Below are 25,897 nucleotides of genomic sequence, written 5' to 3'. Positions count from 1 at the left end.
CTGCCTCCCCCCACAATCATCATCTGCTGCCACCCTCCACCACGATCGTTGCCGCTGCCCCCCCCCCTCAGATCACTACCACAATTAAAAATTTCACATAGCTTGGCTAGTGGGGATCCTGAGGCCCCGCCAGCATAAGTACATAAGTACATAAGTAGTGCCATACTGGGAAAGACCAAAGGTCCATCTAGCCCAGCATCCTGTCACCGACAGTGGCCAATCCAGGTCAAGGGCACCTGGCACGCTCCCCAAACGTAAAAACATTCCAGACAAGTTATACCTAAAAATGCGGAATTTTTCCAAGTCCATTTAATAGCGGTCTATGGACTTGTCCTTTAGGAATCTATCTAACCCCTTTTTAAACCAGGCAAGCTAACCGCCCGTACCACGTTCTCCGGCAACGAATTCCAGAGTCTAATTACACGTTGGGTGAAGAAAAATTTTCTCCGATTCGTTTTAAATTTACCACACTGTAGCTTCAACTCATGCCCTCTAGTCCTAGTATTTTTGGATAGCGTGAACAGTCGCTTCACATCCACCCGATCCATTCCACTCATTATTTTATACACTTCTATCATATCTCCCCTCAGCCATCTCTTCTCCAAGCTAAAAAGCCCTAGCCTTCTCAGCCTCTCTTCATAGGAAAGTCGTCCCATCCCCACTATCATTTTCGTCGCCCTTCGCTGTACCTTTTCCAATTCTACTATATCTTTTTTGAGATACGGAGACCAGTACTGAACACAATACTCCAGGTGCGGTCGCACCATGGAGCGATACAACCATGGAGCGATGTCTTCCTCTAGTGCTGACTCTTCACTCTGCCGATTGCCTGTCCCTGCAGCTGCTTTTTCTCTCAGGGCATGCTCGGTTTTGTTTATTTTCTCTGAATCTGCCTTTGCTAATCCAGCAGTGGAAGCAGTGGCCCGTCTCATCTCTCTTGGCAAAGTTACATATGCCCTCCAAATATCTAGCTTTCCCAACCTTGAATCTGCTCATGACAGGCTTACACCGTCAGGCAGTATGGACTCTTGTAATTAGAAAGGAACCCAGTATGTAGTAGATATAATAAGATAGTTTATTACAATCTTACCAATGGTAATACAGGTAGGTTAAGCATTCACATAATGGAACCGCATATCACGGCACGTCCTCTCTCTCTAGCCTTCTGGAGTCTCCCTTCTCTGTTCGTCTTCTCCTCTCATCTCCTTCTTCTCATCTCGTCTCGTCTCGTCTGAACTAATACTCCTCAAACTGCTGTTTATATACAATTTTGGCCCTATTCATTTCAATGGACTCCAGCTGTCTCAACTGGGCTCCTAGTCCTTATCAGTTGATCAGAATGACTTCATATGTTCCCAAACCTTCCTGTAGCCCCCCCTTTGGATGTTCTCACCCGGGGTGCAGCTGACCCAGCACTATCTCTACGTAACCATAACAACTCTTGCTTATGACGTCTTGCAGGTGCCAATCTCAGGATTGTTGATAGAGTAGATTGCCCCCACCCTTGCCAGTTCAGCACTTGCCACTGTAACTGTGTCAAAGGTGATCTCTGATTTTTACAAGCTAGCTCTCTTTTGTATCAGAGATGATTCTGATTTTAAGAAGCCTAGCTCTTATTATGAGCCATTGGCCTGTATTTTACTGAGAGCAAGGGCTAGCATAACTCTTCAGTTTCAAAATGGGCAGAAGAGCAGCGCTGGAAGAAGACCTGCAGCATCTGCTCCTCCGGGTCCTCCCTAGCCTCCAAGGGGGGCCCGGCGCCGGAGTTTTCTCTCTCCTGCTCCTGTCGGGATGCAATCACTCGGGTCCTGTCAGGAGCAGGAGAGAGAGAGAGACACCGGCGCCGGGCCCCCCTTGGAGGTCTGGGGAACTTTGCCTCCCCTGCCCTCCCTCTTGGCGGCCCTGACACTAATAAAAACGTTGAGAGGAGTAAAAACAGTTATGTGGACTCCTGAAGATATAATGGACTGCTATTATTATACTATAAATCCTATTTGCAAAACAGGGGTTTACACAAGAGAGCTCACCAGAAAATGGAGAAATGAGAAAATATATGCAAGAAAAAGCTGCCAAAGGCATCTGATGCCAATATAAGATCCCTGTTTGGACACATTAAAGAATGCAAGGATGTTTTTATACAACTGAGTGATGCTGTCAAAGGGGAAATAGAAAGAGAGAAAAGGGATTCAACAAGGACTGCAGAAGGAGAGGTGCTACGGCCGCCACAAATTTGGCGGCAACAAACAGGGAAGGGGAAAGGGAAATGATCTACCACCTTTCTGAGGTTTTTGCAACTACATTCAAAGCGGTTTACATATATTCAGGTACTTATTTTGTACCAGGGGCAATGGAGGGTTAAGTGACTTGCCCAGAGTCACAAGGAGCTGCAGTGGGAATTGAACTCAGTTCCCCAGGATCAAAGTCCACTGCATTAACCACTAGGCTGCTCCTCCACTAGCAACATTCCATGTAGGAGTCTGCCCTTGCAGATCAGCAATGCGGCCGCACAGGCTTCTGTTTCTGTGAGTGTATGTGCAGGACGTCAGACTCACAGAAACAGAAGCCTATGCGGCCGCGTTGCTGATCTGCAAGGGCAGGCTCCTACATGGAATGTTGCTAGTGGAATAGCAACAATCCATGTAGAATCTCAAATAGGGAAATGGGACTTGATATACTGCCTTTCTGAGGTTTTTGCAACCACATTCAAAGCGGTTTACATATATTCAGGTACTTATTTTGTACCAGGGGCAATAGAGGGTTAAGTGACTTGCCCAGAGTCACAAGGAAGGCATCTGTGCTAGATCAGGTGGAGATGGAGACAGGCGTTCCAGAAACACATGAAAGCATGATAAGGACAGGAACAGATGTGAACTGAGGAAAAAGAAATACAGGAGAATGACCCAGAGGAGGAGAAATTAGCAACTGAGCAGCTGGCTTATTTTGTAAATAGATAAATATGTAGGGTTCAGGGAGAAGAAAAGGTTACCCAAGTTGAATTTAAGTAGAGTAGAGTATGATTACTAAGATGAACAAGGCCATAACCATAATGCACAGCTTATAGAGTCAAGATTCAGCTCCTGCAAGCTCTATACCCACCATCAGTAACAATGAACATCCAATTCAAAGGATCTTTCCCTGAAGCAGGACTTTGGATTTCAGATTGGCTTGCTATAAGTACCTAGGGAGTTATAGCAAGCCTGCTGCTTCTGAGGTATGTCAAAAAGATTTATGCATTTGGTTGGCTACAGTAGAGCTAATGTGAATTCTAGCAGAAGCACTGAAGATTCAGATAACACTCCTTTGTGCTGAATTCCTCAAGCTGCTAATTTTGTTTTCTATCTTTTTTTTTGTCTGCTGATCTCATCTTTCTTATCATATTGGTCACAGTGTGTTGTTCTTTTTTTTTGTACCTCACCCATATATTGCATCTGCCCTGATCTCTCCCCTTCTACCTCTCCTCTGCTAGTGTATGTGCCGCAGGTGATGGAACCTGAGCTGCTGAGAAGGGGGGGGGGGGAGAAGGTGGATCCATCTGCTTCTGAATGCCCTGGATCATAGGCTTCGTAGCATCAATGGATGCACTGTGAGTACTGAAGTTATTCAAAAGCCAATGTTACAGACACATCAGATGCTGACAACCACCCTTGAATGAGCTGGCATCCTTCAGCTGCTATGTCATGATGCCGCTTAGCTTAGGCACCTCCTGACACTTATCAGGAGGTACACCATCTAGCTGACGTGGAGTTGCTGGAGATGATAAATGGTAATGGAATTCAAACATGCGTGGGATAAACGCAAAGGAATCCGGTTTAGAAGGAATGGTTCTGCGGAATCTTAGCGGAGATTGGGTGGCGACGCCGGTAATTGGGAAGCAAAACCGGTGCTGGGCAGACTTCTACGGTCTACGCCCTGTTTGCGCCTGAATAGATAGATATGGGCTGGAGTGTAAATTTTAAGGGGCTTCGACGTTAGCTTCGGAACTTAGTACAAGAACAGTACTGGGCAGACTTCTATGGTCTGTGCCCTGAGAAAGGCAAGGACAAATCAAACTCGGGTATACATATAAAGTATCACATACCATGTAAAATGAGTTTATCTTGTTGGGCAGACTGGATGGACTGTACAGGTCTTTATCTGCCGTCACTTACTATTTTACTATGTAAGTTGATGGCAGCAGCTGATGCTCTGGTCCTCTTCATCATTGGAGATCATGACAACTTCCTTACTATCAGCTTGGTCAACCTAGAGTGACAGGTGGTGATAAAAAATGAGAGGAGGTTGTTAGGGAGAGGTTCTGGCAATAATATAGATGACAAAGGATTCAGAGGGAGTGGTGGGTTTGGGGCTGTGTTCCCCAGGAATTGGGAGATTTGTGGGGAGTGGTGGGCAAGAGCGTTGTCTGCTCATCCCTAAGGTAGATGCATAGATAAGGGGTCCTATAGGGCATGGGACTGCAGGAGGAGATTGGGCTGTTGGAAACGGTTCATCTCAGATTATCTCTCAGCTTTGGAGGCTACGCAGAGTGATCTCCGGGGTTTAAGTCGTTGGTGAGGCCCCACCTGGAGTATTGTGTTCAGTTTTGGAGGCCGTATCTTGCTAAGGATGTAAAAAGAATAGAAGCGGTGCAAAGAAAAGCTACGAGAATGGTATGGGATTTGCGTTACAAGACATATGAGGAGAGACTTGCTGACCTGAACATGTATACCCTGGAGGAAAGGAGAAACAGGGATGATATGATACAGATGTTCAAATATTTGAAAAGTATTAATCCGCAAACGAACCTTTTCCGGAGAGGGGAAGGCGGTAGAACGAGAGGACATGAAATGAGATTGAAGGGGGGCAGACTCAGGAAAAATGTCAGGAAGTATTTTTTCACGGAGAGAGTGGTGGATAATTGGAATGCCCTCCCACGGGAGGTGGTGGAGATGAAAACGGTAATGGAATTTAAAAATGTGTGGGATAAACATAAAGGAATCCTGTTCAGAAAGAATGGATCCTCAGGAGCTTAGCCGAGATTGGGTGGCAGAGCTGGTGGGGGGAGGTGGGGCTAGTGCTGGGCAGACTTATACGGTCTGTGCCCTGACAATGGTAGATATAAATCAAGGTAAGGTATACACAAAAAGTAACACATATGATTTTATCTTGTTGGGCAGACTGGATGGACCGTGCAGGTCTTTATCTGCCATCATCTACTATGTTACTATGTTTTAGAATTGGAGGATTTCTCTTTGGACTTGCAACACACTCAGCAGGAGTATATTGAGTGGGAGTCCCGGGTCCTCCAGTCACTCCCCTAGTGACCTGCTACCCCGGGACTCACTCCATCATGTTCCCAAACAAACCACAGGTTACAAAAACAACAAAGGTCCATATAGAACAACAACAGAAAGCCTTGATAATGTAATACGTATAATTATTAGGTAGTACCATGTACAAAAGAAGGCATAGCTGACGATTTGTCCTTAAATTTGTGCATCTTTGATTTCTTACCCAGATAGGCTTCAAATTCCACTTGTACATGATCAGCTCCTCTGGCGTCAGTACTGGGAGGGTGCAGCAGATGGCAGCACTCAGAGGCGGCTCTGTCTGACCTCCCTCCCTCCTCCCTCTCTCCTGCTTCCCTTCTCTCTGATTGATCTGTACACAGACTTTCCCCCCCTGCCTTCACCTCCCCTTGAGTCCCTCCCTGTCTCTCTGTCTCGTCTGAAGCCTTAAAACTAGTAGAGAAGCTGAGCTCCTGATCAGCAAAGAGGGAGTCATGGCTGGAAATGGTGCTGTGGAGAAGGGCAGGAGAATGGCTCTTGGGCTTTGTGCTCAGCAGGTAGGAGACTGGCAGGAGGTGGGCAGCAGGGGATGCAGTGCCAGGCAATGTCATGCAACCTCTGATACACACATGGTGCATGGAGCAAGCAGATGCAAAAAGAAAGTTCTTCTTCCTGGTTCCCCTCCCTTCACAGGGCTGCTGCTCCTGAGCCGGGGCTGGAAATGGTGCTGTGGAGAAGGGCAGGAGAATGGCTGCAGGGCTTTGTGCTGAGCAGGTAGGAGACTGGCAGGAGGTGGGCAGCAGGGGATGCAGTGCCAGGCAATGTCATGCAACCTCTGATACACACATGGTGCATGGAGCAAGCAGAGGAAAAAGAAAGTTCTTCTTCCTGGTTCCCCTCCCTTCATAGGGCTGCTGCTCCTGAGCCGGGGCTGGAAATGGTGCTGTGGAGAAGGGCAGGAGAATGGCAGCCGGGCTTTGTGCTCAGCAGGTAGGAGACTGGCAGGAGGTGGGCAGCAGGGGATGCAGTGCCAGGCAATGTCATGCAACCTCTGATACACACATGGTGCATGGAGCAAGCAGATGCAAAAAGAAAGTTCTTCTTCCTGGTTCCCCTCCCTTCACAGGGCTGCTGCTCCTGAGCCGGGGCTGGAAATGGTGCTGTGGAGAAGGGCAGGAGAATGGCTGCAGGGCTTTGTGCTGAGCAGGTAGGAGACTGGCAGGAGGTGGGCAGCAGGGGATGCAGTGCCAGGCAATGTCATGCAACCTCTGATACACACATGGTGCATGGAGCAAGCAGACGAAAAAGAAAGTTCTTCTTCCTGGTTCCCCTCCCTTCACAGGGGCTGGAAATGGTGCTGCGGAGAAGGACAGGAGAATGGCTGCAGGGCTTTGTGCTCAGCAGGTAGGAGACTGGCAGGAGGTGGGCAGCAGGGGATGCAGTGCCAGGCAATGTCATGCAACCTCTGATACACACATGGTGCATGGAGCAAGCAGACGAAAAAGAAAGTTCTTCTTCCTGGTTCCCCTCCCTTCACAGGGGCTGGAAATGGTGCTGTGGAGAAGGGCAGGAGAATGGCTGCAGGGCTTTGTGCTCAGCAGGTAGGAGACTGGCAGGAGGTGGGCAGCAGGGGATGCAGTGCCAGGCAATGTCATGCAACCTCTGATACACACATGGTGCATGGAGCAAGCAGACGAAAAAGAAAGTTCTTCTTCCTGGTTCCCCTCCCTTCACAGGGGCTGGAAATGGTGCTGCGGAGAAGGGCAGGAGAATGGCTGCAGGGCTTTGTGCTCAGCAGGTAGGAGACTGGCAGGAGGTGGGCAGCAGGGGATGCAGTGCCAGGCAATGTCATGCAACCTCTGATACACACATGGTGCATGGAAAGTTCTTCTTCCTGGTTCCCCTCCCTTCACAGGGGCTGGAAATGGTGCTGTGGAGGAGGGCAGGAGAATGGCTGCAGGGCTTTGTGCTCAGCAGGTAGGAGACTGGCAGGAGGTGGGCAGCAGGGGATGCAGTGCCAGGCAATGTCATGCAACCTCTGATACACAAAAGAAAGTTCTTCTTCCTGGTTCCCCTCCCTTCACAGGGCTGCTGCTCCTCAGCCAGCAAAGAGGGAGCCAGGGCAGGAGAATGGCTGCAGGGCTTTGTGCTGAGCAGGTAGGAGACTGGCAGGAGGTGGGCAGCAGGGGATGCAGTGCCAGGCAATGCCATGCAACCTCTGATACACAAGCAGAAGAAGAAAGCCTCACACTGCTCAATCCCTTCCTGGGGCTCCAGGAAACAAAGTTCTTCTCTTTATTCCCTGCAGCCCCTCAGCTTCCTACAAAAGAATAGCCATACTGGGTCACACCAATAGTCCATCTAGCTCAGTATCCTGCTTCCAGCAGTGGCCAGTCCAGGGCACAAGTACCTGGCAGAAACACAATTAGTAGCAACGTTCCATGCTACCAAAATCCCAGGACAAGCAGTGGCTTCCCCCATGCCCATCTCAATAACAGCCTGTGAACTTTTCCTCCAGGAACTTGTTCAAACCCAGATATATTCAAACTGCTGTTACGACATCCTCCAGCAACAAGTGCCAGAGCTTAACTATTCTTTGAAAAAATATTTCAAAAGTATTTCCATGTAATTTCATTGATTGTCCCCCAGGTCTTTGTTCTTTTTGAAAGATTGAAAAATTGATTCACATTTACCCATTCTACACCACTCAGGATTTTGTAGACCTCAATCAGATCCCCCCCTCAGCCGTCTCTTTCGCAAGCTGTGGGTCCCGGCTGAATATCATCCAGGACCTGCTTAAGCTCCAATTGCCAGTAGAACTTTAATTTATGTTGACTGCCATGGGTTGAATATTGTAAACAGGACCGCTGCGCCAGTAGGGGGAGGAAGGAAGTCTCCTCCCCAGGATTAATCCAAGCCCCACAAATTGCCACCAGCAGATACTTTCAAATATTCTTGTCTTTTTATTTTTTGTTTCCAAGTTACCAACAAAAGCTTCAGTCCAGCCCCTGGGTTAGGGCTGCCCCAGGCAGGGTAGTGCTGCCCCTCACCCAGCAATCCAAAGTCTCTGCCCTTTCTTGAGGGCTGCAATAGTCCCCTTTGGAAATACTTCCTTTTCAAAGTACGTATCACAAGCAGTGCTGGCCTTTCAGCAGGATTGTTCCCTCCTGTCCAACCAGGGTTTCCAGCTCCCACAGTCCTTACACAACAATCAGGAGCAGCTGGGGAACCAGGCTTATAACTCTTCCAGCCCTCTGCCCCCCCAAACAGTTCTAATCAAAACAGGCTTCTTCCTTACAACAGGTTTTAAATTTAAAAAAAAGCTTTTAAACACCTAGCTTTCCACCTTCAGGTGCTACCTTCCTCAGGGCTCTCCAGCTCCCATTCCATCCTCCCTTCTGCTTCTTGCTCAGCCTCCTTAGCCCCCCCCTCCTCCTCCTGCTTCTCACCCCACCCTTCCCTCTACAGGTGGGAGGCAGGGTTGCCAGGTGGAAAATTTTTTGCCAGCCCAATCCAGCCCCAAAACCAGCCCAAAACCCGCCCAAACACAAACCCCGCCCCTAACACCCCCACCCCCGCGTCATCACCCCGCCCCCGCCGTCATCAACCCCGCCCCCGCCGTCACCGGCCCCGCCTCCCCGTCATCGGCCCCGCCTCCCACGTCACCGGCCCCGCCTCCCCGTCATCGGCCCCGCCTCCCACGTCACTAACCCCGCCCAAAACGTCACTAACCCCGCCCAAAAAACGTCACTAACCCCGCCCCCCCGCGGCCGAAAAAACCGCCCTGAAGCCCAAAAACAGCCCAAAAAACCGCAACCCGCCGCGGGCAAAAATTTCCCGCGGCGGGTCGCGGAAAACCGCTCAATTGGGCGGTAAAACCGCCCACCTGGCAACACTGGTGGGAGGCATGATGTATTGATTACGGAGCCAGGGGAACTGGGCTTCTTCCTTCTCCCTCCCTCTTGTGGTCAGAGTTGGTATAGATCCATCTTGTCTATCCCTGGGGCTCCCCGTGCTGGGACGGGCAATGCATTCTGGGAGACGTAGTTCAGGATTTTGTTGTTTCATTTTGTACCTCTGGGCTGTAGCCTTGTCACAATATCAATTGGATAGTTAATAGCAACTCTTTCTCATCACCTTGCACTTTTTCTGTTGGATGGTGGCTGGTTAGAAACAGAAAAAACAACAACTACCTTTTCCAATTATGGAGAGAAAAAAACCTCTCAAGACATATGTTTATGGTATTTATGCTGGTAGCCGAAAATTTCTCCTGACAAAACTACAGACTGCCCAAAACACAGCTGCTAGACTTGTTTTTGGCAAATCACGCTTTGAACATGCTGAACCTCTTCGTTTCAGCCTGCATTGGCTCCCCATTTTTGCTCGTCTCACCTTCAAAATCAGCACGTTAACTCACAAGATTATCTATGGGGAGGCCCCTGACTACATGGAAGATTTGATAGATGCTTCCTCGACCGCTCAAGCTTACCTCAACCTTCGCTTTCCTAGCTATAAATCTGTTCGATATAAAATGCTCCTTTCCTCATCCTTCACCCATGTCAGCCCAAAGACTTGGAACAGTCTACCTAGGTCCTTAAAGGAGATTGACGACCATCAAATTTTCAAGGGATCCTTAAAAATATTTCTGTTTGAGAAGGCATATCCCAACTATATCTCTCAGCCCACACCTTCTTCCTCTTGACTGTACCTGTTTCAAACATTTTTTTTTGTTACATTTGTACCCCATGCTTTCCCACTCATGGCAGGCTCAATGTGGCTTACATGGGGCAATGGAGGGTTAAGTGACTTGCCCAGAGTCACAAGGAGCTGCCTGTGCCTCAAGTGGGAATCGACCTCAGTTCCCCAGGACCAAAGTCCACCACTCTAACCACTAGGCCACTCCTCCACTGTTGCTACTATTTGAGATTCTACATGGAATGTTGCTATTCTACTAGCAACATTCCATGTAGAAGTCGGCCCTTGCAGATCACCAATGTGGCCGCGCAGGCTTCTGCTTCTGTAAGTCTGACGTCAGACTCATAGAAACAGAAGCCTGCGCAGCCTTCTACATGGAATGTTGCTAGTGGAATAGCAACAATCCATGTAGAATCTCCAATAGTACCAATGCGGCTTACATGGGGCAATGGAGGGTTAAGTGACTTGCCCAGAGTCACAAGGAGCCTCCTGTGTCTGAAGTGGGAATCAAACTAAAGTCCACCACCCTAACCACTAGGCCACTCCTCCACTATTACCTTTATTGATATGTAATTTTTGTAAGCCGCATTGTGGGAAAATGTCGGGGTATAAGTGTACTAAAAATAAATAAATAAATAAATATATGTTGTGATCTGAAATCCAAATATGAGGCTGGACATAGAGCAGGGAGAAGGGAAGTAAGAGAAAGGGAGGAGGAAGAAAAGTGAATCTGAAGAGATCAGAAGAAGCACCAAAATGATAAAGGAGATGGAACGCCTCTGATAAGACGAAAGGCTAAAGAGGTTAGGGCTCTTCAGCTTGGAAAAGAGACAGATGAGGGCAGACATAGTTGAGGTCTATCAAATCCTGAGTGGTGTAAAATGGGTAAAAGTGAATCGATGTTTCACTCTTTCAAAAAGTACAAAGACCAGGGGACACTCAATGAAATTACATGGATATACTTTTAAAACAAATAGGAAAAAAATATTTGTTTTCACTCAAAGAATAGTTAAGTTCTGGAACTCATTGCTGGAGGGTGTGGTAACAGCGGTTAGTGTTTCTAGGTTTGGACAAGTTCCTGGAGGAAAAGTGCATAGTCTGCTATTGAGATAGACATGAGGGAAGCCACTGCTTGCCCTGGGATTGGTACTATGAATCTTGCTACTACTTTGGTTTCTGCCAGGTACTTGTGACCTGGATTGGCCACTATTGGAAACCGGATACTGGGTTAGATGGACCATTGGTCTGACCCAGTATGACTATTTTTATGTTACGTTCTCTGTTAAGTATGCTCATAATACCTGATGTTGTCATAGAGCCTAGTTAATCCCTTTCCAGTTTCACTCTCAGGGGAGGGGGTCAGTGACCACTGGGAGATTAAAGAGAGGTTATGCCTTAATCTCTCCAGTGGTCAGCTGCTCAGAGCACCTTATTGTACTCTACTCTGGGCATGATTGAAAAAGGTCTAGATAAAAAAAAATGGTCTTTTGTTCCCCTGGATGTTTGTCTTTCTTTTAGTTATTTTTTTAATCAATCAATACAATTATTTATTTAAACTATTTCTAGCCCGAACAATCCAAAAGTGCTTGGTGGCGAACAAGCTAACTAATAAAAAAAAAATAAAATGCATTATACTATAACAAGACAAACTGATACATATGAAATATACTCACTCACTGAGTTTGTTTTTGGTTTGTGTTTCAGGTGCCAGTGACGTTTGAGGATATCACTGTCCACTTCTCTCAGGAGCAGTGGGACTATTTGGATGAAGGTCAGAAGGAGCTTTACAGGGAGGTGATGAAGGAGAATTGTGAGACCCTGATCTCACTGGGTAAGGATTGTGCTATCTGTATTTTTAGCAGACACGGGCTGATTTGATACAAGTAATTTCAGACATTTTTCCAGTCTGTGAAGAGGATCTATGTCGATCCTGCTCTTGTCTTAAGAGGGCACTGTGAGAGCAAGAACTGAGAAACCATTAGATCCATTTCATGAACCAGGGCACGGATAATCAGGACTTGGCAACAAGAGATTGTGAAGGATGAAAGCTTTCTTTATATTTTTGGGGTTCTTTTCTATATGTGTATACCACACAGACACTGTTTTTTCCCCTGGGATAATGTATTTATTCATGGACAATAATTTAGAATTATCTAACCATTGTTAACCATTATTAACCATCGTCTTTCCCTAACAGCTACTCAAGCCCCAAATTACCTATAAAGAAATAAATCTGTAAACCTCTCACCCTCAACATTCACACCGTTGCTGTGCCAGGGCTTTCCCCCCTCATTCTTCTGGCAGGATCACTCAGGCTCCTTCTGTTTCTTGTTGGCTCTCTTCTGATAATGGGCATCAGGCTTCCTCTTCATCCTGTCATGGTCTCATCTGTTGGTATCGTTCAGACTTTTCCAACTTCCTGTTGCAATCTGAGCTCCTTTGGCTTGTGCAGTGGGTTGTAGAGTACTTCATATGAGGCCTAGCAATGGTAGGAAACCACTCCTCTTGACAAGCTTCGTGTCGGTGGTGTTGTGCACTGCTTCTAAAGCATGGATTCTCAATCCAGTCATCAGGACACACCTAGCCAGTCAGGTTTTCAGGATACCCAAAATGACTATGCGTGAGCTAGATCTGCATACCCTACCTCCCTGGTATGCAAATTCATTGTTGTTTTGGTGAATCTGGTAGCTAGGGGTTCCCATCTGTGAAATTATAGGCCTGCCTGTCCTTGGAGAAAATGAAGATACTTACCTGTAGCAGGTATTCTCTGAGGGCAGCAGGCCTTTTATTCTCACATTCTCTCTCACCTCCCCTTGTCTCCTTTTTATTATGCTTGATATTGTACTGCTAGTCCTGCGCTCTCACGGCGGGCAGGAAGGCACTTGCTCATGTGCAGTAGAGTGAGTTTTGCACTCGAAGACCTTTTTTTAAAAGCTAGGTAAGGGAGCTATGCACCTGGGAGCAATTTCTGAAGTCCACTGCAGTGCCCCCTAGGGTGCCCGGTTGGTGTCCTGGCATGTGAGGGGGACCAGTGCACTACGAATGCTGGCTCCTTCCATGACCAAATGGCTTGGATTTGGCCATTTTTGAGATGGGCATCCTTAGTTTCCATTATCGGCGAAAACCAAGGTCGGCCATCTCTAAGGTCGACCCAAATGTCGAGATTTGGGCGTTTCCGACCGTATTATCGAAACAAGATGGGCATCCCCGACTGTATTATCGAAACAAGATGGGCGTCCATCTTTCGTTTCAATAATACGGTCGGGGACGCCCCTTTACTGGGCTGTCCTTAGAGATGGGTGCCCTTAGAGATGGGCGCCCCCGTTCGATTATGCCCCTCTCTATCACCTAAACTCCTGTCCTTTCTGGAAAATTAAATTGTTAGACAAGGACTCTATTTCTCAACTGATTCCATAATGTGGGTGCCAGGCAAAAGAAATGTCCAAATTGCCTGAGAAATAGAGGGAATAACTAATCTATGTTGCGAGATCGACCTACTCCCTCTGGAATCCTGTGCCAAAAAAGAAATCAAAATCCAGAATTTCAGTACAATCCAGTATTTTCATTAAATTTTGCCCTGGGTGTGCCTTAGAAAGCTTAAGATGTGCCAAGTTAACCTACAGACTAAGGATCCAGGTTGTTAACAGGAAGAAACCTCAGTTCTGGGTGACTTATTCCAAGCTGGAGCATCCACTCACCATTTAACAGTGCATCACACCTAATACTTATTTATAGTAACATATATAGTAGATGACGGCAGAAAAAGACCTGCACGGTCCATCCAGTCTGCCCAACAAGATAACTCATATGTGCTACTTTTTGTGTATACCCTACTTTGATTTGTACCTGTGCTCTTCAGGGCACAGACCGTATAAGTCTGCCCAGCACTATCCCTGCCTCCCAACCACCAGCCCCGCTTCCCAACCACCGGCTCTGGCACAGACCGTATAAGTCTGCCCAGCACTATCCCTGCCTCCCAACCACCAGCCCCGCCTCCCACCACCGGCTCTGGCACAGACCGTATAAGTCTGCCCAGCACTATCCCCGCCTCCCAACCACCAGCCCCGCCTCCCACCACCGGCTCTGGCACATTTGCATCCCACATTTTCCCACCTATTTGTAGGCTTAATGTGGCTTACATAGTACCGGAGAGGCGTTTGGAGACTCCGGTGTGAACAAATACAAAGTGATGTTGTGGTAAGATAAAGTTCATGTGGCCCAGCCACATTAGGGCATCGTATAACGGAACAGTTGTGGTATGTCCATTAAGTACTTTAGTTTTGTTGTGTTGCAGAGATCAGGCATTTATGTTGGATCGGCCGGGTATGCCTTTTTAAACAGGTTAGTTTTTAGTGTTTTCCAGAAGTTTAGGTGATCGTGCATAGTTTTCAAGGCTTTTGGTAATGCGTTCCACAGTTGTGTGCTAATGTAGGAAAAACTGGATGCGTAGGTTGATTTATATTTGAGTCCTTTGCAGTTTGGGTAGTGCAGATTTAGGTATGTTTGTGTTGATTCGGATGTGTTTCTAGTTGGTAGGTCAATCGAGTCTGTCATGTATCCCAGGGCTTCACCGTGGATAATTTTGTGAACCAGAGTGCAGATTTTGAAAGCAGTGTGTTCTTTGATTGGGAGCCAGTGTAGGTTTTCGCGGAGGGGTTTTGCGCTTTCAAATCGCGTTTTTCCGAAGATAAGCCTAGCTGCTGTGTTTTGAGCGGTCTGAAGTTTCTTTAAGGTTTGTTCTTTACATCCCGCATAGATCCCATTGCAGTAGCCTGCGTGGCTTAGTACCATTGATTGTACCAGGTTGCGAAATGTTTCCCTCGGGAAGAGTTGCTTCACACGGATGCTGCGTATGTCTAGTAGTAAAACAAATAGGAGGAGATATTTTTTTCACTCAACGAATAGTTCAAAAAGGCGGTAACTAAATAAATAATCTCTGGATCTCTTTGCCAGAGGATTTAGTGACAGTGGTTAGCATATCTGGGTTTAAGGAAAAAGGTTGGACAAGTTCCTGGAGGAAAAGTCCATAGTCTGCTGTTGAGACAGACTTGGGAACTGGTTGCATGGAATGTTGCCAAGATTTGGGTTTCTGCCAGGTACTTGTGACCTGGCTTGGCCACTGTTGGAAACAGGATACTGGGCTACATGGACCACTGGTCTGATCCAGTATGGTTATTCTTATGTTTTTAGCTTTTTTAGTGTGGCTAAAATCTATTATAATAAAACTCACCTCCAATTCTGAAGCTCACTGAAGCTCACAGTGTGGCAGGGAAACAGTGAAGCCCTGTAGTGTTGTAGCCTGTCAGCACCACTCACTCTCACTCTCACTCATACACCCGCCCTCAGCCACGCCCCTTACGGACATAATTCGCGACCCCAACGTTCTAATGAAGCCACTCCAGCTCCATCGACTTCCGTGAAGGGTTCGTGGTGGTGAAGCCTCTCGCCTGAGCATCTGTCCATCTCTGTCAGTCACGCCCTCGCGTCCAACGTCATTACGTCCACGGAGCAACGATTACGTCGACGGTGGAGCTACACTACAACAATGAAAGAACGGGACGGCAACGGAGCAGTAAGGTGACACGCCACCTCCTCTCTCCACCCCCACCCAAGGACGCACCGTCCCCTCTCCACCCGCCGCCACCGTCGCCGCTTCCCCTCTACAGCCACCCACGAGATCGACGCTTCTCCTCTCCACCCCCCCCCAGGTCACCTTTTCCATTCTCCACGCCCCTCCCCACTTCCATGCTTCCCCCCTCCCTCCGCCTGCGAGGTCGCAGCTTCCCCTCTGCACCCCCCCCAAGGTCGCCTCTTTCAAATTCCACCCCCCCCCACGTTCCCCACTTCCCCTCTCAAACCCACCCCTGAGGTCGCCGCTTCCCATCTCTACCCTCCTCCCTCGAGGATCACCGCTTATCAGCAAAACAAAGAAAAAAAAACCCACACGCTGCCTTCAGCCCTTGCTTGTCAGTTCACAACTTCCTCTTGCTGCTACGGGGACAGAAACAGGAGACAGCAGCTGCAGCAGCACAGCAGACAATCAATGCCTGAATGCTGCTGCATGCACTGCCAGCACAGAACACAGAGGAAGGAGGGGGGCAAGGGGGAGGGTGGGCTGCTGAGTGGGGTGGTGAGGGGAGGGGGACGAGGAGGCGCACAGAACTGAAAGGGGAATGCAACCCCTCCTTGAAACACTCACACATACACACAAACAGACACACACACTTTCAAACACATACAATCACTCTGAGGGGGGGGAGGGTGGCCTGCAACTTGCAGGATGAAGGGGCCGCTGACAGCAGGGGGAACAAGAGGCCACCATAGGGGGACCGCAGGCTGCACGGGGCAGGGGAAACACAGATTCCCCAGGTTGCCTTCCTTGCTTACAATGCTCTACATTGCCTTACGTCCACTACACTCTAGAAACAGAGGGAAGGGAGGACCACATCCAACTCGCAGCGGACACAGGGACAGACTGGCGGAGGGGGGGAACCTTGCTAGCGCCCGTTTCATTTCATACTGAAACGGGCCTTTTTTACTAGTAACTAATAATCTCTCCCCTAAGAACTACTTTCACAGCCTCCCAGTAAATCACCGGACTGGCCTCATAATCAGTATTGTGGGATTACTGCTAATGAGGTCTGATTTGTAGAGAGATTTTCATCTCTTTCTTTGTGCTCTGTTTTTCGTAATAATGTTTGATCACTTCAGGATCATTGTTGCAACGATTTCCCCCCCCCCCCCCCCCCCCCCCCCCCGATTCCTCAACTTTAAGATGGATAACGGTAGTAAAGCCTTCCCCTCCCCCACCATATGCTGCATCCTGCGCTGTGTATTTTTCTGTGAATATAAAGCTAATAACCCTCAATTTCCTTTGTACTTCCTAGGTACAGACCATGAAAGCATCAATCCTAAAGTATTATCAAGGATTAAACAAGAGAAAGAGCCACAGGTGTGGGATATGCGGAAGTCAGAAGATAGAGAAGTTAATCACTCATACCCAGGTGAGTAATAATAGCAAATGCTGTGCAGAGTAATAGTTGATGTTACACAGCATATCCCACATTCCCTGGCTTAGGAGCGAGATTCATTCCTGTCCTGTTATGCGCAAAACTAACCCATTTGGAGAAATTGCTCCCAGAGATGTCTACAAAGCACAGTACAGGTGAGTAATTATCAGTACTCAAAAGTCCAAAAAGAAACAGGAAGGTATCCTCCTTGAAAATCCAAAGCCAAATCCAAGAAGTAGAGGATAACACAAGAACTTCCAAATGGGGAGAGTGGTCAAGAGCGGTCTTTATTAGGCACCAGAAGAGACCCGACACAGGGCCGTGTTAGTTAAGCTCTGGATCTTTTTGCCAGAGGATGTAGTAACAGTGGTTAGCGTATCTGGGTTTTGGACAAGTTCCTGGAGGAAAAGTCCATAGTCTGCTATCGAGACAGACATGGGAAGCAACTGCTTGCCCTGGGATTTGTAGCATGGAATGTTGCTACTCTTAGATTCTGCATGGAATCTTGTCACTCTAGGATCCCAGAATCTTGCTATTCTTTAGGGTTCTTCATGGAATGTTGCTCTCTTTTGAGATTCTGCTTGGAATCTTGTCACTCTTTAGGATTCCAGAATCTTGCTGTTCTTCAGGGTTCTACATGGAATGTTGCCACAATTTGGGTTTCTGCCAGGTACTTGTGACCTGGCTTGGCCACTGTTTGGAAAACAGGATACTGGGCTAGATGGACTATTGGTCTGACCCAGTATGGCTTCTCTTCCTTTACTTCCACTTATTTATTTATTTAAGGTCGGAGGGTCTTTCCCCGCCCGGTATTGGAGGATAGGCTTTCATGCCAGGACTAATTGTAAGATAAGGCTGAAGGTTTCCTTCTGTTGTGGCATGCCGAAAGGCGACTGCAAGGCATAGATCTTTAATTGGAAGAGGCCCAGAGCTATGGAACAACTTGCCAAAATAGATCAGAAACATTTCTTTGTTACCCGCTTAGAGCCTCTGAGGTGAAGCATTAGATTAGAATTAAGGTCATTACTAGATAAGATTTTCCTTCTATAATGATGGAGCTAGACTTATCAGCTGCTTTTGATTTAGTTGATCATGACTTTAATTGTATAGACTGCAATATATTATTTTCCCTAACTCTGCCTGTCCTATATGGGTTTACCTACTCTGCTGTAATTCTTTCGTAAGCCACAATAGTACCTTGTCCTGTCGTTTCCTCTTCCCTGTCACATAAGCAATAATTTTGTCCCTCAGGACCACTTTTATGGCCTTCGAGTAAGTAGTATTTCACACTCCACTGTGACATCATCTGTGACTTACTGCCCTGTGTTTTACAGATACTCTTTGAAAGCCTTTATCTAGATAAAATATTGGGTTCATTTTCCAAATATTATCTCGCTGCCCCAAGTGCCAACCCGCTTAGACCCATGTTACTGAAAACACAGCATCAGCTATCTGTGCATCATTAGTGATTGAGAAGACTGACTTCGGTACTAGGAAGTGATCAGGTACCGCATTCAATTCAAGCTTCTGCTACTAACCTACAAATGTACTCGATCTGCAGCCCCTCCTTACCTCTCAACCCTCATCTCCCCTTACGTTCCTACCCGTAACCTCCGCTCTCAAGACAGATCCCTCCTTTCAGTACCCTTCTCCACCACCGCCAACTCCAGGCTCCGCCCGTTCTGCCTCGCCTCACCCCACGCGTGGAACAAACTCCCTGAGCCCATACGTCAGGCCCCCTCCCTGCCCATCTTCAAATCTCTGCTTAAAGCCCACCTCTTCAATGTCGCCTTCGGCACCTAACCTCTACACCTCTACCCAGGAAATCTAGACTGCCCCAACTTGACATTTCGTTCTTTAGATTGTAAGCTCCTTTGAGCAGGGACCGTCCTTCTTTGTTTATTTTGTACAGCGCTGCGTAACCCTAGTAGCGCTCTAGAAATGTTAAGTAGTAGTAGTAGTAGTAATCTATACGAGAATAGGAGTTATAGGGTCAGGAGTAAAAAGTAAAGTCAGGGGCCCCAGGATGTAAAATGGACCACCCGTCTACAAGTCTCCTTTGATCCCCCTCCATCTAGGTTTTGGCAGTTTGCAGTCCATCTGGGAATCGCTTGCGATATTGAAACCCTCCAGCTTTTGGATGCGCTCAGGTCCATTTTTCAGCGTGCCTGCAAATAAGGCCTTTTTTGGGAAGGGGCGAAAATGGACGTGCAGTAAAATTAAAACCAGCATGCGTCCATTTTCGGCGTGAGACCTTACCGTTACCCATTGACTTAGTGGTAAGGTCTCGCGTTAACTGGACGGTAATCGTCAGTGCACGTACACTGCTGATTGCTGCCGGGTAAGTGCCATGCGGTAGAACATTTCTACTGTGTGTTTTGAACGCGCGTCAAAAATAGAATTACCGCCCAGGGCACGCAGTTGCCGGGCGCTAGTTCCAATTTGACGCACATTCTACGTGCCTTAGTAAAAGGGCCCCTTAGCTAATGGATCAGAAAAAAAGGAGTAATTATATACATTGGGTGTGTACACGTTACATAGGGCCACTTTTCTCCCCTGTAATGTCCCCATTAAGATCACACCTCTCCTGGTGATCTTGGAGTACCTTGTGTGTTTCAAAGAGCACCCTCTTGTGAATCAGAATCACTACACCACGTTGCCTACCACTGAAAGATGAAAAGGCAAGCTCCCCTGTGGTTCACTGCATTTAGGTGAGTTTCTTGTAAAAGCCCCATCTGTGCCCTTCCTTTTCAAGTGGGTAAGCAGTTTAGTGCGTTTAAAAGGGAAGTATATGCCGTCTACCTTCAAAGTTAACATCTTGCGATCAGCCAATTCTGCTCTGCCATGACTGTTACATTATGCCACTATAATGTCTTGTATAGAAAAAAAAACCTGGTGTCTCCAAGCAAACCCCACAGGAGGCTGATGAATGAGAGGGGGAATAATTCTCCTTAGTGGAGCGCATGATGTGGTGCAGGAGATAATGGTGCTGGGGTCGCTTGATAACAGTGACCATAATGGGAGTGGAGGAGCGGCCTAGTGGTTAGGGTGCTGGACTTTGGTCCTGGGGAACTGAGGAACTGAGTTCGATTCCCACTTCAGGCACAGGCAGCTCCTTGTGACTCTGGGTAAGTCACTTAACCCTCCATTGCCCCATGTAAGCCGCATTGATACTATTGGAGATTCTACATGGAATGTTGCTACTATTGGAAATTCTACATGGAATGTTGCTACTATTGGAGATTCTACATGGAATGTTGCTATTCCACTAGCAACATTCCATGTAGAAGGCTGCGCAGGCTTCTGTTTCTGTGAGTCTGACGTCCTGCACGTATGTGCAGGACGTCAGACTCACAGAAGCAGAAGCCTGCGCGGCCACATTGGTGATCTGCAAGGGCCAACTTCTACATGGAATGTTGCTAGTGGAATAGCAACATTCCATGTAGAATCGCAAATAGTAGCAACAGTGGAGGAGTGGCCTAGAGGTTAGGGTGGTGGACTTTGGTCATGAGGAACTGAGTTCAATTCCCACTTCAGGCACAGGCAGCTCCTTGTGACTCTGGGCAAGTCACTTAACCCTCCATTTGCCCCATGTAAGCCGCATTGAGCCTGCCATGAGTGGGAAAGCGTGGGGTACAAATGTAACAAAAAAATAAATAATATAATAAGATTTAATATTGGCTCTGGAGTAAGTACACACAGGAAATCCAATATGTTAGCATTTAACTTTCAAAAAAGAGATTATGATAAAATGAGAAGAATGGTGAAAAAAAAACCTTAGAGGAGCAGTTGCGAAGGTCATAAATTTACATCAAGCGTGGATGCTGTTCAAAAATACCATCCTGGAATCCCAGGCCAAATATATTCCATGTTTTAAAGAAGGAGGAAGGAAGGCCAAACTACAGCCGGCATGGTTAAAAAAAAAGTGAGGTGAAGGAAGTTAATAGAGCTAAAAGAAAATCCTTCAGAAAATGGAAGAAGGATCCAACTGAAAATAATAAAGAAACAGCATAAGGAATAGCAAGTTAAATGCAAAGATCTGATAAGGATGGCAAAGAGAGACTTCGAAAAAAGATTGCGTTGCAGGCAAAAAACATAGTAAAACTTTTTTAGGTATATTAGAAGCAAGAAGCTGGCAAAAGATTCAGTTGGACTGGAGAAGACAAGGCCATAGTGGAGAGATTAAATGAATTCTTTGCTTCAGTCTTCACCGAGGAAGATGTGGGAGAGATACCAATGCCAGAAATGGTATTCAGTGCTGACTAGTCAGAGAAACTGAATCAAATCTCTATAAACCTGGAAGATGTAATAGGGCAATTTGACAAATTGAAGAGTAGCAAATCGCCTGGACCAGATGGTATACATCTTAGAGTACTGATAGAATTGAAAAATGAACTTGCAGAGCTATTGTTAGTAATATACAATTTATCTTTAAAATCAAGTATGGTACCAGAAAATTGGAGGTTGGCCAATGTAATGCCAATTTTTAAAAAGGGCTCCAGCGGAGTTTAGTGGTGAACTCGCTTTAGATACATATTGAGGTGGGGCCATCCTTTGTGGTAAGAAGTTGGAAGTCTGGATATCTCTCAGCAAGGTGGGGGGGGGGGGGGGAGGGAAGGATTTTACTGTTTGTTTTACTGTTCTAATTTTTGATAACATTTTTGTGCCTTACTAAATTTCGAGAGTGGTGGAAGTTTGATATGGGTTGGGGGAACATATGAGTTCAAAGTAGACTGTTTTAGAGTGCTGGCAGGGGGGGAGGGGGGTTCTATACCAAAACATTGATGATAATGCTCTATGTGAGGTTTTTTCTTGAGCTGTGAATGTGTTCATTATCAGAGTCTACATTATGTTTTTCTGGGTACTGTTATCCGTATAATATCAATAAAAATTGTTGAACCATAAATAGGGCTCCAGAGGTGATCTGGGAAAGTATAGACCTGTGAGACTGATGTCGCTGCGGGCAAAATGGTAGAGACTATTATGAAGAACAAAATTACAGAACAAATACATAAGCATGGATTAATTAGACAAAGCTAACATGGATTTAGTGAAGGGAAATCTTGCCTCACCAATCTATTACATTTCTTTGAAGGGGTGAACAAACATGTGGATAAAGGTGAGCCGGTTGATATTGTGTATCTGGATTTTCAAAAGGCATTTGACAAAGTACCTCATAAGAACATAGGAACATAAGAGTAGCCATACTGGGTCAGACCAATGGTCCATCTAGCCCAGTATCCTGTTTTCCAGACAGTGGCCAAGCCAGGTCACAAGTACCTGGCAGAAACCCAATCAGCATCATTCCATGCTACCAATCCCAAGGCAAGCAGTTGCTTCCCCATGTCTGTCTAATGAAAGACTCCAGAGCAGTGGCGTAGCTACGTGGAGCCACGGGGGCCTGGGCCCCCGTAGATTTGGCCCTGGACCCCCTGCCGACAAACCTCTGGCCCCCCTCCCACCGCCAACCCTCCCCCGCTGCCACTGTTGCCTACGTTTGCTGGCGTAGGACCCCAACCCCCCCCCCCCCCCCCCCAGCCAAGGTCCTCTTCTTCCGACGCAAGACTTCGTTCTGTTTCTGTGAGTCTGACATCCTGCACGGAAATGTGCCTCCTCACCTCAGGCTCTGGACCCCCCTCCCGCCGAAGACTGGCTTTGCCTCTGCTCCAGAGGAAATTGGAGAGTCATGGGATAGGAGGTAGTGTCCTATTGTGGATTAAAAACTGGTTAAAAGATAGAAAACAGAGAGTAGGGTTAATTGGTTAGTATTCTCAATGGAGAAGGGTAGTTAGTAGGGTATCTGGGACTTCTGCTTTTTAACATAAAAATGATTTAGTGATGGGAATAATTAGTGAGGTGATTAAATTTGCTGATGACACAAAGGCCCAGATGCATTAAAGTCGTCGGTAATTCCCGTTCCCTACCGATTCCATAGTGAATTGGTAGGGAACGAGAATTCACTAAGGAAAGGGAATTCAAATGAGCTACTCGTTGTAGCTCCGTTGCATTCACCATTACCTCGGTAGCCAGTCGGACATTCGGGATGTCCCATTCGGTTATGCTCCTCTTCCAGGTCTCTTCAGCCAATCAAGCGCGTCTAGCTTGCTGGTGTCAGCTAAACGCACTCTGATTGGCTGAAGAGACCTGGAAGAGGAGCATAATGGAAAGGGACGTCCCGAACTCCGGATCGACTCGCATGTCCCCGATTCCCTTCTCCTCGCAATTTCAATAGCAACTGTCAAACATCAAATGTAGTATATATCATTCTATGTCCATGTAACTTGATATATGTTGGTAAGACAAGTAGGATGATTAAGGCTAGAATTATAGAACACCGCAGCTGCATCAAGAGATCAGTGAAGACAGCGCCTCTGGTTGACCATTGGATACAGGCCGAACATAAATATGAAGATATAAAATTTTTCATCTTCAAGACCTTCAAAAGTGGCTGGAGAGGCGGGAATTTAGATAACATACTTCTCAAAGCAGAACAACGTGCCATTTATGAATTAGATTCAGTAATTCCGAAAGGTTTAAACAAAGAATTAGAACTCATACATTTTTTGTAATATACATTCATATAATAGTATCATTTTTATTTATTTTTTTGACTGAATATATATGCATACCTTGAACCTGGCTTAAATTCAACTTATTTTCAATACAATTGATCACCTTTTTCTAAATTTCTTTTTTCATCTGGGCAATATCCTTATTGGTATATAATTTCATAATATACATCCATATAATAATTCTGTTTCACTCCTAATAGTATTGCTTAAATTCTTTTAATTTATCACTTTCTTTCTTTTAAATCCTTACTTCTCTCAATCTACTATTTTTCTTTAATTGGTCTAAAATTTTCGTTAAATATAAATTCATACATATAAAACAATAATATGCATATATATATATAATAGAACGGTTAGATTTCGTTTCGGTCATTCTTACAAATCTTTCTATATACTGAATTCTTTCAAACAAAATTATTTATGGCCAATTTATAGTAAAACACTACATAACCCATTTCTGATACGATTAACTTTTTCCCATCAATCATATTTTCAAAATGTCAATACACATTTTCATATTCATATAAAAGAAAAATTTTTTTCCATATTACCCTTCAAACCCATTTAATACTTGACACTGCTTACTGTCGGATTTCTTTAATCCATACACAACCTAATAGTTCTGGCTAGTCTCGATTTGGCATTTAAAACGTTACTATATAATTTATATCCAGCATTTGTTAAAACTTTTAACTTGTCTGATTTTGCAAGGTAATTACGGGATATATAAATAGACAGAATCGATGATCGTTCGCCTTCAGGGTTATGTCTATCACTTTCGTTTTTAGTTTCAGTTTGGACATACATTTCTCAGACACTTCGCTATTTTCTATAGACTCGTTCATTTGTATTGGACCCTTCCTTTTGAAAAGTTTGGTCACATTTTCGTCAATACATGTACGTTTTAAGACAATGAATCATTAATTGAGTGAGACGGTTTGAAACGTCATTGTGTTTTCTTTCGAATATTGGGCATCTAGGCAATCATAGGTTCCCATGTGTAGCTTACATCACCAGTGACGTCTGCCCATTCAATATAAATAATAGCCGACTCACCACTGCTGACTTTCTAATGCCTATATAGACAGGACTAACCAACTCACTGTGATTGTGTTCAGCGGTAAGGTCTCAATGTTTCGGAAGATTTTTCTTCTTTTTTTAAGACACTCCTTTAATAAGATTCTATCTTGCCTTTAACGTTTGCCACTGCTGGATTTTAATGGACAAATAAGCCTATGTAGATAAAGTTTAACGTTGACCACGGCTGGACCTTAATGTATAAGTCAGCCTATGTAGATAAAATTTAAATTTACATCTCCACTTCTGACAACCTCTTACATAAGTATCACCCCTACAGGCTCGTTCTCCAGATACATTTCTTTGCATTTAATTAAAAAATGTTGTCTGGATTTTACTGTTTAAATTATTATCCAACCTTTAAGTTAAGACCATTGCTTACATCGCTAGAGACAAAGGAACCCTTTACACATGATCCTATTAACCGTCATCTGAAGAGCACTAAGTCAGTATTATTAGCGCTTTATTGCGACCATTATTCTCAAGAACATTACTACATATATTTTAAAATTCGTATTAGATTGGTGTATTCAAAAACACCTTGTATAAGCGTTAAAAAATTACATTTTGAACTTTATTATTTAATTTTATCCACATTTCTTTGCCTAGATTACTTCACTCTTTTTTGTGAGCCTTTTTTATATGAATACCAGCATAAGCCAGCTTGAAGGTATGACCATTTATCTGCTTTTAATTCATATCTAATTATATTTAAATTTATTTTGTAAAAAATTGATGTCTGTATAGCTACACAGCAGTTATTATATAAATTTACTATATACATTCATAATTGTGTCTGCTTTTAATTCATATCTAATTATATTTAAATTTTTTAAAAAAATTGATGTCCGTATAGTTACACAGCAGTTATTATATAAATTTATTATATACATTTATAATTGTGTCTGTATCTCTACATGCATTTAATTATATACATTACATATACTTTGTTTTAATTTTTACAGGTTCTATCATACATTATTACAATTTCTTCAATTCTTTTACATATTTATCATATACACCATATATTTTGACTATGCATCTTACTTAAACATGCAATAGATTTTATTTAATTCTATCTAACCAAACTCACCTGCGATTATATATATATATATATATATATATCATAACCCCTTTTTTAAATATAAATGTTGTCCTAAGTTAATTTTATGGTATGTAATAAATTTTCATTTGTTTTATTATATCACTATGTTATTACTATACATGTTGTATCTTTGTTTTAGACCCCTGAGGAAGGCCTTTTGGCCGAAACATGGAC

General features: G+C 45.3%; 1 protein-coding gene and 1 long non-coding RNA gene across 2 annotated transcripts in view; one reads left to right on the top strand and one right to left on the bottom strand.

Moving 5' to 3' along the window:
- Positions 1-17,091, bottom strand: part of LOC115464519 — a 21,769-nt gene extending 4,678 nt beyond the window's left edge. The window contains exons 1-2 of the long non-coding RNA XR_003941263.1: positions 17,024-17,091; positions 467-470 (exon numbers count right to left, since the gene is read on the bottom strand). This is a non-coding gene — a long non-coding RNA (uncharacterized LOC115464519). The remainder of the gene's footprint in view (positions 1-466; positions 471-17,023) is intronic.
- LOC115464457 (protein ZNF783-like) lies at positions 5,696-25,897 on the top strand. Its single transcript, XM_030194838.1, has 4 exons — positions 5,696-5,821; positions 11,664-11,790; positions 16,847-16,963; positions 25,863-25,897. The coding sequence occupies exons 1-4, from the start codon at positions 5,759-5,761 to the stop codon at positions 25,868-25,870; spliced, it is 315 nt and encodes a 104-aa protein (XP_030050698.1). The 5' UTR covers positions 5,696-5,758; the 3' UTR covers positions 25,871-25,897.

Source organism: Microcaecilia unicolor, chromosome 1 (genome assembly GCF_901765095.1).
Source record: "Microcaecilia unicolor chromosome 1, aMicUni1.1, whole genome shotgun sequence".
Lineage (NCBI taxonomy): Eukaryota > Metazoa > Chordata > Amphibia > Gymnophiona > Siphonopidae > Microcaecilia > Microcaecilia unicolor.
Note: the sequence above shows the minus strand (reverse complement) of the source record. Positions and strands in the feature narration are given on the sequence as shown.